Source organism: Eretmochelys imbricata, chromosome 9 (assembly GCF_965152235.1).
Source record: "Eretmochelys imbricata isolate rEreImb1 chromosome 9, rEreImb1.hap1, whole genome shotgun sequence".
Classification (NCBI taxonomy): domain Eukaryota; kingdom Metazoa; phylum Chordata; order Testudines; family Cheloniidae; genus Eretmochelys; species Eretmochelys imbricata.
Genome location: NC_135580.1, coordinates 22,473,898 through 22,487,358, shown reverse-complemented (window position 1 = coordinate 22,487,358; position 13,461 = coordinate 22,473,898). Strand labels below are relative to the sequence as shown.

The following is a 13,461-nucleotide window of genomic DNA, read 5'->3' as shown; positions in this document are numbered from 1 at the left end:
AATAAATGTTTATACACTTACGTAAAAAGAAAAGGAGGACTTGTGGCACCTTAGAGACTAACAAATTTATTTGAGCATAAGCTACAGCTCACTTCATCAGATGCATTCAGTGGAAAATACAGTGGGGAGATTTATATACACAGAGAACATGAAACAATGGGTGTTACCAGACACACTGTAACGAGAATGATCAGGTAAGGTGAGCTATTACCAGCAGGATACATATTCTTATGTATGATCCAATGATTTCACTGTTTTTTCTATAATAGGTGCAGCTTCCTTTTGAACAGATATTTTTATGTTGTTAGCTCAATATGAAAGTATTTTGCTAATGTTTTGGAAAATCTTCCTTAAAATGTTTTGAGTCCATAATCCAAGTAATAGTGTAAACACAGGTTTCAGAGTAACAGCCATGTTAGTCTGTATTCGCAAAAAGAAAAGGAGTACTTGTGGCACCTTAGAGACTAACCAATTTATTTGAGCATAAACTTTCATGAGCTACAGCTCACTTCATCGGATGCATACTGTGGAAAGTGTAGAAGATCTTTTTATACACTTGCTTTGTGTGTATAAAAAGATCTTGTACACTTTCCACAGTATGCATCTGATGAAGTGAGCTGTAGCTCACGAAAGCTTATGCTCAGTGTAAACACAGTAATTTTCTAGATTTACAATGAGTTGTTTGGCATAAAAGGTTGGTTTCCTTCAGTACCTGTTTTCTAGAACTACCATTTCATCCCCATTTATCATCATTTCCACTGGAGACTAGGTACTTGAGCAACAGTCAGTGGAGGGAAGAATGAAGAAGCTGCTCTTTAAAACCCTGAGGATGAGTGGGTTAGATAAGCTTGAGGTGAACAAGGCTGAGATAAATAGTGTATGTACATCAGTGGCAACTGAAAGGAGATTTTTAATTTAAAACAAAGCCTTTGAAATGTCCTCAATGTAGTGGTGGGTTTCTAACTTTGCTCATCTAATGTTACAATACTGTAAATGCTAATTCTGTACTGTCAGCTTGAATACTGAATACTACAGAAATGTGTTGTTATAACTGATGGATTAATACTTCGTTGTCTACCTGCACTTTTAGGCTCAGAAAAATGAGAGAGAATCTATCAGGCAGAAATTGGCACTTGGAAGTTTCTTTGATGATGGCCCAGGAATTTATACCAGCTGTAGCAAAAGTGGCAAGCCAAGCCTTTCTTCTCGGTAAGTAAAATGGCGTAGTGAGCATTCCTAATGTTTATGGATTTCATGTGGTATAGCATCAGAGTGAATTTAAAGGTGAATATGTGGGGGAGAGGGTAAAAGCTAATATGAGGCTTTGGGTAGTGTATTATATCTTTAGTATGAAGTCCTTTAAGAAACTCATTAGAATATTGAGGGAGGCCCTGATGTTTGTAGGCTCCATTTTCTCTTCTGGTTGCCTCCCTAGATTTTTAGTGGCAACCATACCTTTTAAATGGCCCTCGTTTTAGATCCATGGTTTCCTAGGTTCCACACAAATTTGTATCTGTCATGTCAGTTTGTTGTGAATAATTTACAAAAAAAAATGAACAATCTTGGGACTGAGGTTATAGAACATTGGCTGCAGATGAGTCGGTGGCCTATCCCATAATTTATTACTAGAATTCTATGACAAATGCCTCTCTCTTGCCTGTTGTGCTGACAGAGATATTACAGTTGCAAAGGGGTTTACACAGAGCTGAATTCTTCTACCATAAAGTGTTCGGCTATATGGCAACGGGGAACAGAACTTTCAACTCATTCTTGCAAAATCCCTGAACACCTTCAAATCTCCCTGACTCCAGTGGGATCGGGTACACTCAGCACCTTGCAGGATCAAGTTGCTGATTAGCTATGAAAACATAGCAGAATAGAGATAGAATGACCTGTTGTTTGTCATATAGGCAAACAATATTCTGGTGTTAATTCAAAAGCTGATCTGACCTATCTGTTTGCTGCTGCTGCTGCTGCTACTGAACATACCCAAAATAAAATCATCAACACAAGCAAATGTCGCAATTAGCCTCATTAATAGCATGGCTCTGGACAATGGGAATATTGCAGCTCTTCCCTCTTCTCCTCCCTTCCACCCCCTCCCCCTTGCTAAATGTGAATAACGCTATCTGCCTGAAGGTGTGCAAGAAGTTGGCAATAGAGATAGTATTATTACAGCATAGTTCCAGCTAGGTATGTGTGTTCTCAAAAACAGTACCTGATTTGTCTTGGTTTGTGCCTGTCATTAGAAAACTAGACAGTGAAAGAAATATATTGCATTGGTTAATCTGTTTGGATGTACTGTTGTTTAGTAGATATTTTGTATATGAGGAGTTAAACGTAAGGAAAACACATGAATGCTTCCAGATCTGGGATTGAAGTAGGCGTGATCCAAAAGAGGAAGCCAGGGAATTTGGTCAGGACTTGCAAAAAGATAGGGTTGCAGAAATTAGTAGTCCTGTTCTTTTTTTTCTCTTTCTTTTTTAAACTAAACTATGCATTTGATGTATAAGAACTTAGTTACAAATTATTCCCACATAAAGGTATTCTTCTTGGCCATATACCAGTATGTATGGTATGTAAAATAATGATACATTCCATACTAACTTGGGAAAAAGTTAGTTTTCTGTTTTTTCTTAGTAAATTATTGAAAACACCCATTAAGAATATAATATAATATGTTTATACAGTATTTGTTTCAAATCAGAAAGCATACATTTAGGAACATTCTCAGCAGAAAATAAGAAATCTCAGTTATATTTTCTGATTTTTCTAATATTTAAAGAAAGCAACAATATGAACCTTCCTGTGTCCTCTCTGTTGTAAAACTCTGTCCTAAAGTTAATAAGATAAATTTTTTGCTCCTCCTGTGCCCCAACCACGAAAGTTCCAGAAGGCTCATTATTCTCTCTCCCTTGAATATCTTATAAGGTCATTCAGAGATCATGAAATGTCACATTCTCATGTGCTACCCATATGTGGATGAAACTCAACTCTTGTGCTTAACTACTAGGCTTTTTCTGTCATCAAAATGTCCAATGCCTGGATAAAATGACCAGATTTGGCAGTTAGTCTGAGAAGCAGTGTTGTGATAGTTGGAAGGGGAAATACATCCAGGAAATTGCCAATATGCTAATCTCACCAGCTGTCCAGGGTGTCATCAATTTGATATGCAGTCTTGAAATCATGCTGAAGTCACTACTCCTGAAGATGATGTTAGCATCTTCTGTTAGCCAGGACAGTCTACCTCCATTTTGTCTCTGGCTAGAGTCAAGCCATGGTGATCCACACTTTCATCTCCTCTAGGTTAGATTTATCCAGCTCATTCAACCTGGAACTAAACACAGCCACCACCAGAAGGCTTAAGCTGGTGCAACTCTCAGCAGTGCACTTCATGAGCAACAAAGGATGATGTGGACACATGACATGCAAGCAACAAATGCATAGCAAATGTTCTGCAGACTACAGGTTCCCCTTACACATAAGTATTCAAAGTCCTGCTCCTAATCTACAGAGTCCTTAATGAACTGGAATCTGGCTGCTACAGTGTTTACTTCACCCTCCAAGACAATGATATTTCACAGAGCCATACAGTTGGAGAGACCCAGTTTTTAACTTTCAGGTGCTCTGGTCAGTGTGTTTTCACTATGGCTCTCCATGATAGAGGAGCTCAGATGACCACTTTTTGATCATCCAGTGATGTCCCTTTTGTCTTCTCCAATGTATGGCATGTGCATGGAACAGCCTGCTGTGACCCCATGGTGCACCCAGACGTCATCAAACTCCTCCAAAAGACCCACCAATGTAAAAAATATATATATGTATATTAGCTGGAGGTATAAAATGATCTTTTAAATAAAGCCCTTCTTCATGAGTTACCTGTAATTTTTTTTAAATAATTTTAAACCCAAAGGGAACAGAGAGAGAATCCCATGGGCCATATTCTCCAGAGAAGTGCAGCTGATTTCACCATGCCCCCAGTGTTAACTAGCTCTAGTGCTGGTTTAATTGGCCCTGGAGGGATATCTGCAATGTAAGGGTATTTACCCAGCAGTGCAGAGCCAATATAGCAGCTCATGTGTCACTCTCATTTCAGTCTCCCCCGGTTACACACATATCAGGGGGAAGAGGGCATGGGCAGAGCAGAGAGAGAGAGGCAAATATGCCTCTGCATTGTCTTGGCATCCTAGATCCGTTTACAGCTGGCATAAGTTAGAGCAGCCATCTGTCTGTTCTGCCTTAGTTAAGGGGAATCATCCCTGAAAATATGTATAGAGTGAAAAGATAAGCTTTAAGGCACCTTTAGCTTGCACTATGTGTGGACATCTACCGTATCTGCGGATCTGGCTCTATCTGTTCTCATACTTCACTATCATGTTGTTCAATGTTTATACCAAAATGACAGTCCCATTATACAAACCTACAATAGGTTTCAAAATAGTCCAGAGATGTGTGTTTACCCAGATAGTGGTGAACCAGTTGTTCTCCATAACAGCTAACCTCATTTGGGAAGTTTCTGAATGGACTCTCATGTTTAGTGTAGAGCTGTACATGTTTCCAGGGTGTGGCAAGAGAGCAAATCTGAGAGATGGACAAAAGCAGGAGAGAATTAACCATTATTTGAGAGAGGCTACAATTATAAAATCAAGCTTAACTTCAAATAAATTGAAAAGAAAAACAATTTGACTTTGTTTAGTAACTACTTTCCTTTAAAGCGAAGCCAGTAACCTCTATCTTCTAATTATGCAGCAGGTCTAATTAACAGTGTGCAAGCAGAATTTGACAGATGTACCAAGTGAAATTACTAGATGCTTTTGAATTTTGTTAATATTTATACATCGGTCAGAACTTTAAAACACAGTGGTTGTTATTTCGGGGGTGGAGGAACCTTCATAGGAGTGCTTTCATATTGAAAAAGGATACGTTATGTAGAAAACAAAAACATAATAAAAGCCCTTTACTATTTGGATAGTGAATATAGCACAACATGTGTCCAGCTTTTATATGCCCCCACCCTTTATTCAATCAACATTTGTGTGCAAGGTGCATTGTTTGCATATATGAAAAACTGATTTGGAAAAAGAAATTGGATATTCCAGTGAGCAGTTATATAATAAGACCCCCACCATTCTTTTTGTGATTCATGTATCTCAAACTCTGTAGTTTCAAAACATTTTTACAGAAGTTATGAATCCCTCCAAAAAATTATTCTGGGCTGGCAACATGGAATACATATTCTTTCCTCTTTAGTACCCTAAAGAGGAAAGAATCCAGCTTAGGTTGTTAGTGACCAGAAGATGATTTTATTTCTTTTTAATGGCCTTTGTCAAATGAGTTAGTTCCTATTGAACAGCTGTCCATATGGCAAAAACTACCACTTGCAATTAGCACCAACTGGCAGTCTTCCTTGCAGTCTTACCAGACGGACCAAGTATTGAATGGATATGGAGACTGACTTTTACCTCTTGAGATGGTCCCTCCACATCTGGATTTAGACATATTTACAGAGTCATATAGGGACGTTTGCACCACTGCTGCTCACACTGTACCTGTTCTAAGAACGAATACAGGAATGAATTGCCTGGGCAGCTAATCTGGCATCTTTCAAAGGTGTGACATTCTCAAACAAAACTGCAAAACAAAAAATGCAGATTATGAAAGTTGTCTGTTAGCTGCAAACAAACAAAAAAACCTTCCTGTGCCTAGAAATTCTGCACATGTTCATGTTACAGAGGCCCTGCTGTTTCACTCACTCGCTAGTGTCTTAAGCTAAGGCCGTGGTCCTACAAACACTTACAGGCATGATTAACTATTATTGTAAATAGTCACATTGATATCTGTCATGGTAGTAAAGCTACATGCATGTGTAGATGTTTGCAGGATTAGGGTCTAAGACTGCAAGCTCTTGGGTCAGGGACTGTCCTCTCTCTCTCCCTCTCGTGCCTAGATCACTGGGACCCTAGTCTGGCTGGGGCCTCCGGGCACTACTGTAGTACAAATAATGCATAATAATAGTGTGGTGGATACATTACTGTTCACTATGAAATATATTCCAAGAATGTTACAGTTGTGGCAGAAAATAATGAAAATGACAGTATTGCTGTTGAAGGCTGAACTCCCATCGTGGAGTGCAGTGAGGTGCATTTCATTACTGATTTTTTTGTTTTTGCTAGCTATTGTCATAACACAAATGTGCATTCAGTGTACAGTAACTCCTTGCTTAACGTTGTAGTTATGTTCCTGAAAAATGCTAGCTCAAGCAAAATGGTGTTAAGTGAATCCAATTTCCCCATAAGAATTAATGTAAATAGGGGGTGTGGTTCCAGGGAAATTTTTTTCGCCAGACAAAATACACATACACACACACACACACTGTATAAGTTTTAAACAATTTAATACAGTACACAGCAATGACAATTATGAAGCTTGGTTGAGGTGGTGGAGTCAGAGGGTGGAAGAGGGTTGGATATTTCCCAGGGAATGCCTTACTGCTAAATGCTGAACTAGCACTAGGCTGAGCCCTCAAGGGTTAACACATTGTTGTTAATGTAGCCTGACACTCTACAAGGCAGCACGAATGGAGGAAGGGGAAACAGCATGGCAGAGAGAGACAAAGACACACACCCTGTGTGTGAGAGCGAGAGAGATGCGTATTGCCCCTTTAAGTACGCTGTCCCCACTCAAAGTACACTGCCTTTTTAAGTAGATCACCAAGTTGAGACAGCAGCTGCTGCCAGCAAGCTCCCTCCATCCTGCACCCTGTCCTGTCCCCCCTGCTCTGTGGAGATGGCCCGATGGGGTAAAGGAGCGGGGGGAGGGGGACACCCTGACATTAGCACACCCCATCCCCCTCCACAGCAAGGAGGAGGCTCCCGGGAACAGCTCCAAAGCAGAGGGCAGGAGCAGCACATGGCAGTGAGGGGAGGAACAGCTGAACTGCCTGGCAATTGGTAGCCTGCTGGGCAGCTGCTGCACAGGGAATTTAGGGGAGTTGATGGGGGGCTGCCGGTCCACTCTGGTTCCAAGCCCCCACCAGCTAGCTCCAACGGGTTGCTCTTTCTGCAACCAATGGACAAAGCAGGCTGCCAAAGGACGTTATAAGGAAGCATTGCACAACTTCAAACGAGCATGTTCCCTAATTGGTCAGCAACGTAACAATGTTAACCAGGACGACTTTAAGTGAGGAGTTACTGTAACTTTTATTTGATAAATTTACTTTTTCTTTGTTAAATTGAATTAAAAAATAGACTGTAGTTGTACATGTGCAATGTAGGGAATTCATATGACTAGCTAGGCCAGTGCTCCTAATGTAACAAGAAATCTCTTGTCTCATATTGGTTTAGTTCTGAAATATGTTAACTGTGAGAGCAAATAATGGCCGTAAAGGCATTTATCCATGTTAACATTTTATTACTCTAGAATTTTGTTTAGGTGTTATGAATAAGATATGGATGGCCATTGCTGGTGGAAATGAATGCAGGCGTAAAAATAAAAACGCTGAACAGCTCTTCATGCAAACTGAGCTGCAACAGCCCACATGAGACATGGCAATATACACATCTGAAAAGTCATCGTCTGAAAAAGCTTCTTGTTTTCTATGTTTTCTAGCCCTGTATCCTAACAGGAGGCTTTCTGTGTGTGTGGGCGGGGGAGAATCCCACCCAGTGTCTCAAATTTGCAAATTCCCTGCTCAGTGTAATCACTTGCTAAACCTAATAGTCAGTCCCTTCTTTAAATCTGTGTAGCACTTTAATCTGCCCTGAATAATACAGCTGTCCTTAATATATCACAATCAACAGAATCTAGTTTTAACAGTTATGTCCCATGTGAGCTCTTTATTCTCTAACCTGAACTGTGTGCCTTTTCAGTGGTTATTTGTGTTTTTGAGGTGCTCAGGTTGTGCCTTTGAAAGGGGTCTGAGTTGAGTAAACCAGCATGTTATACCCGTTTCTCTCTCTGAACAATACAATATTAAGCAAAGTAGAACCATGTATTTTGTTACAGGTTTCCCTGGGTAGCTGTAATTCATTCTTTATGCCTAAAACCCATTGAAAACCTCATGTAATATAATGTCAGTGTGCAATTATTTATCATGTTACATATTAATAATGTATCAAGAGAGCCATTAAAATAAATGGAAAAGGATATTCTACTGACCATTCCCACTAAATAGAATATAAGCAACTCTGCTGGGACTAAGGAATAAAGAATGATATGCATCAGAGAGTGGACTTCTACATAGAGTGCGTCCACCGACGTGCACGGGCTGAAATTGTGGAAAAACAGCATCACTTGCCCCATAACCTCAGCCGTGCAGAACACAATGCCATCCACAGCCTCAGAAACAACTCTGACATCATAATCAAAAAGGCTGACAAAGGAGGTGCTGTCATCATCATGAATAGGTCGGAATATGAACAAGAGGCTGCTAGGCAGCTCTCCAGCACCACTTTCTACAAGCCATTACCCTCTGATCCCACTGAGGGTTACCAAAAGAAACTACCCCATTTGCTCAAGAAACTACCTGAAAAAGACAAGAACAAATCCGCACAGACATACCCCTGGAACCCCGACCTGGGGTATTCTATCTGCTACCCAAGATCCATAAACCTGGAAATCCTGGACGCCCCATCATCTCAGGCATTGGCGCCCTGACAGCAGGATTGTCTGGCTATGTAGACTCCCTCCTCAGGCCCTATGCTACCAGCACTCCCAGCTATCTTCGAGACACCACTGACATCCTGAAGAAACTACAATCCATCGGTGATCTTCCTGAAAACACCATCCTGGCCACTATGGATGTAGAAGCCCTCTAAACCAACATTCCACACAAAGATGGACTACAAGCCGTCAGGAACAATATCCCCAATAATGTCACGGCAAATCTGGTGGCTGAACTTTGTGACTTTGTCCTCACCCATAACTATTTCACATTTGGGGACAATGTATACCTTCAAATCAGCGGCACTGCTGTGGGTACTCGCATGGCCCCACAGTATGCCAACATTTTTATGGCTGACTGAGAACAACGCTTCCTCAGCTCTTGTCCCCTAATGCCCATAAGCTATTTGCGCTACATTGATGACATCTTCATCATCTGGACCCATGGAAAAGAGGCCTTTGAGGAATTCCACCATGATTTCAACAATTTCCATCCCACCATCAACCTCAGCCTGGAACAGTCCACACAAGAGATCCACTTCCTGGACACTACGGTGCTAATAAGCAATGGTCACATAAACAACACCCTATACCGGAAACCTACTGACCGCTATTCCTACCTACATGCCTCCAGCTTTCACCCTGACCACACCACACGATCCATTGTCTACAGCCAAGCTCTACAATACAACCGCATTTGCTCCTACCCCTCAGACAGAGACAAACACCTACAAGATCTCTATCAAGCATTCTTAAAACTACAATACCCACCTGCGGAAGTGAAGAAACAGATTGACAGAGCCAGAAGAGTACCCAGAAGTCACCTACTACAGGACAGGCCCAACAAAGAAAATAACAGAACGCCACTAGCTGTCACCTTCAGCCCCCAACTAAAACCTCTCCAATGCGTCATCAAGAATCTACAACCTATCCTGAAGGACAACCCATCTCTCTCACAGATCTTGGGAGACAGGCCAGTCCTTGCTTACAGACAGCCCCCCAACCTGAAGCAAATACTCACCAGCAACCACACAACAGAACCACTAACCCAGGAACCTATCCTTGCAACAAAGCCCATTGCCAACTCTGTCCTCATATCTATTCAGGGGACACCATCATAGGACCTAATCACATCAGCCACACTATCAGAGGCTCGTTCGCCTGCACATTTACCAATGTGATATATGCCATCATGTGCCAGCAATGCTCCTCTACCATGTACGTTGGCCAAACCGGACAGTCTCTACGTAAAAAAATAAATGGACACAAATCAGACGTCAAGAATTATAGCATTCAAAAACCAGTCAGAACACTTCAGTCTCCCTGGTCACTCAGTTACAGACCTAAAAGTCACAATTCTTCAACAAAAAAACTTCAAAAACAGAGTCCAACGAGAGACTGCTGAATTGGAATTAATTTGCAAACTGGATACAGTTAACTTAGGCTTGAATAGAGACTGGGAGTGGATAGGTCATTACACAAAGTAAAACTATTTCCCCATGTTTATTACCCCCCTTCATCCCCCACTGTTCCTCAGACGTTCTTGTCAACTGCTGGAAATGGCCCACCTTGATTATCACTACAAAAGGTCCCCTCCCCCCCTCCCCCCTTGCTCTCCTGCTGGTAATAGCTCACCTTAAGTGATCACTCTCATTACAGTCTGTATGGTAACACCCATTGTTTACTGTTCTCTATGTATATAAATCTGCCCATTGTATTTTCCACTGAATGCATCCGATGAAGTGAGCTGTAGCTCACGAAAGCTTATGCTCAAATAAATTGGTTAGTCTCTAAGGTGCCACAAGTACTTCTTTTCTTTTTGCGAATACAGACTAATACGGCTGCTACTCTGAAACCTGTGATTGTGAGTTACACTGTGTTGGGTGTGTAGTGATATGTTTACTTCCCCCTCTTATTTGAAATTCTTAGTGAAATGCGAATTGTGAATAATTCTCAAATCGCAGCTTCCTTATGGAAACTACACATGGCTAGGAAAAACAGAAAAAGTATGTGCAATGTGTGGGCATAGAAACTAGCTTTCTTTAAATCTGACTCGTTCCTCTGCAGACACCCCTAGTGTCTGTAAATCAAGTTCAACTCTTTCAGGGTACAGCAGTCCATAATTTAAGAGTAGGATGGGAAATATGGGGACTGGGGGGGGAAGACCTGCATAATTCTTTATCTACCCAGTCTGCACCTCTGATTGAGATAACTACCAAAAACTTCCATCCTCCATGAGGGAGCTTGAAAGATTAAGGAAGTATTTGTAGCTCAGGAAACACTCTCAGCTTCTTCCCCCACCTCCTTTGTATTGATTTGCAATTCTGAGGGTACAGGGAGAGAGCAGTCTTAAGCTCTTTGCATGTAGGGATTGCAATGGGATCTGCCCTTGCATGGGATATTGCAAGTGGAATGATTGAGAGAGCTCCTTGCCTCTCTGAAAGATAGTGTTCACATAATAGGCCATTGAGAACTTTATAAGTCTTCTTTGTAATATCATAAAAGTTCAAAGTAAAACTAAAGTTAGTGAAATATGCAGAGACCATTGGCACAGCAGCAGTCAAGCTAGAAGGCAATCAGATCTACCTGGAAACGTCAACCTATTTTTAAATGCTTTTCAAAGTGCACTCTTAAACCATTAACTGTAGCGTCACACTTTTTCCTGTGTAGCATTCTTAGTTACCTCTTCCAGGAATGTAAAGGAATTACAGGCTTTAGCCTAAAAGAAGGTGTGTCTGCATTCCCACAGAGACAAAGTGGTGCTAAGGTGATTTCCGGTGGTTTTAAATGCCTTCTCATTTCGTTCTGTCCAGGCAATTCTCCTATTTTCCTTTGGATGCTTTCTGCAAACTCCTCTGGATATTTCTGATGCTATAAGAGCTCTTATAGCCTAATGGCCAGAGCTAGAGGATTCATTCCCATTTTGAGGCACAGGAATTTGTGCACATAATTCCCTGTATTTAAAAAGGAGAAACATCCCCTACACGCTTTTTAGTTTTGCTGTGTATCTTGGTTCTAATTAGAAAGTTGTGGTGGTTGCTGGGAGAGGGTTAGGTAGTCGTTATTTTATATATAAACTTTAATCTTAAATTAACTTGCACCTAACAACCCTAAAATGACGGAGATGATCTCTGGCCTGCTGATGTTTCTTTTTAATAAATCTTGGAATACCAGGGAATTTCCAGAAGACTGGAAGAGTTTTAATGTCATGTCAATATTCAAATAGGGCAAGTGGGATGACCCAAGTAACTATAGGCAGGTTTACCTGAGATCAATCCCAGGAAAAATAATGGAAAAGCTGATACAGGATTCAACCAGTAAAGAAGTAAAGGATAGTAATATAATTAAGGCCAGTCAATGTGGCTTTATGGAAAATACATCTTTTATTCTTTGATGAGATTACAAATTCGGTTGATAATAATAACTGTAGGTGTGATATATGTAGACTTTTGAAAGGTATTTGACTTAGTACAGCTGACATTCTAATAAAAAACATTATGCAATATCAATAAAGCGCACATTAAATGGATTAAGAACTGGCTAACTGACGCATTTCAAAAAGTAGTTTGTCGGTGGGGAATCTTCATTGAAAGAGGGTGTTTCTAGGGGGTTCCACAGGGATCAGTATTAAACCTAACGCTAATGAACATTTTCTTCAGTGATCTGGAAATAAATATAAAGTCACTGCTGATAAATTTGCAGATGATACAAAGATTGGCAGAGTGGTAAATAATGAGGAGGACCAGGCAGTCTTACAGAGAGAGAGAGCTGGATTGCTTGGTAAGCCATTCAAACAAAATGTATTTTAATACAGTCATATATAGGAACAAAAAATGCAGGCTATACCTACAGAATGGTGGACTATGTCCTGGAAAAGAATAACTGAAAAGGATTTAGGGGTCATAGTGGACAAACAGCTGAAAGTGATCTCCTAGTGCGATGCTGTGGCAAAATGGGCTAATGTAATCTGTGGATGTATAAATAGTGAAGTAGCAAGGTGATTTTACCTCTGCATATGGCATTGGGGAGACAGATTCTGGAATTATTGTATCCAGTTTTGGTGTCAGCATTTTTAAAAGGACATTGACAGGGTGAAGGAAAGAGCCACATAATGATTTGAGGATGGAGAAGATGCCTTACAATGAGAGACTTAAAGATCCCAATCTGGTTAATTTATCAAAAAGAAGACTGAGAGATTAGTTGACTATACTGTATAAGTACCTTTTTTTTGGGGGGGGGGGGGAGAGGGGGGGAATAATGGTACTAAAGGTCTTTTTACACTAGCAGAGAAAGGCATAACAAGAACCAATGGCTAGATGTTGAAGCCAGACACGTTCAAATTCGAAGAGGCATAAATTTTTAACAGTAGAGGGGATTAACCACTAGAACAGACCCCCCCGGTAGGTGCTGGATTATCCGTCTCTTGATGTCTTCAAATCAAAACCAGATACCTTTCTGGAAGATAAATTTTAGCCAAGCACAAGTTATGCTTTATTCAAACACAATACAGGGACAACAAGATGAAATTTCATGGTCTGTGATATACAAGTCAGGCTAGATGATCTAATTGTCTCTTCTGGCCTTAAACTCCATGAATCTTTGAATTAAAGGTTGATAAGGTTAAGGCATATGCTGCTTCTAAAATTCCCCACCTGATAAATTTAGTACTCAAAGGGATAACCATTATCTGAGAAAAAGGGGGGAAAGCTTAGCATTAGAACTGTTAATTTCCCCCCAAAAAACCCAGAGACCTGCCTTATTATCTGCATTTTGAAACCACACCCACTCAGAGTTGTTCTA

General features: G+C 40.7%; 1 protein-coding gene across 6 annotated transcripts in view; it reads left to right on the top strand.

Annotated features, from left to right (window-relative positions):
- Nucleotides 1–13,461, top strand: part of LOC144270066 (schwannomin-interacting protein 1) — a 389,770-nt gene that overhangs the window by 361,659 nt on the left and 14,650 nt on the right. For 4 of the 6 annotated variants that reach the window (XM_077826269.1, XM_077826268.1, XM_077826274.1 and 1 more), the window contains one exon: nt 1,091–1,209. In XM_077826269.1, the coding sequence (XP_077682395.1) occupies nt 1,091–1,209 (119 nt within the window). Of the gene's footprint in view, nt 1–1,090; nt 1,214–13,461 lie in introns of those variants that run through there. The other 2 variants (XM_077826271.1, XM_077826272.1) reach the window with 2 other exon arrangements.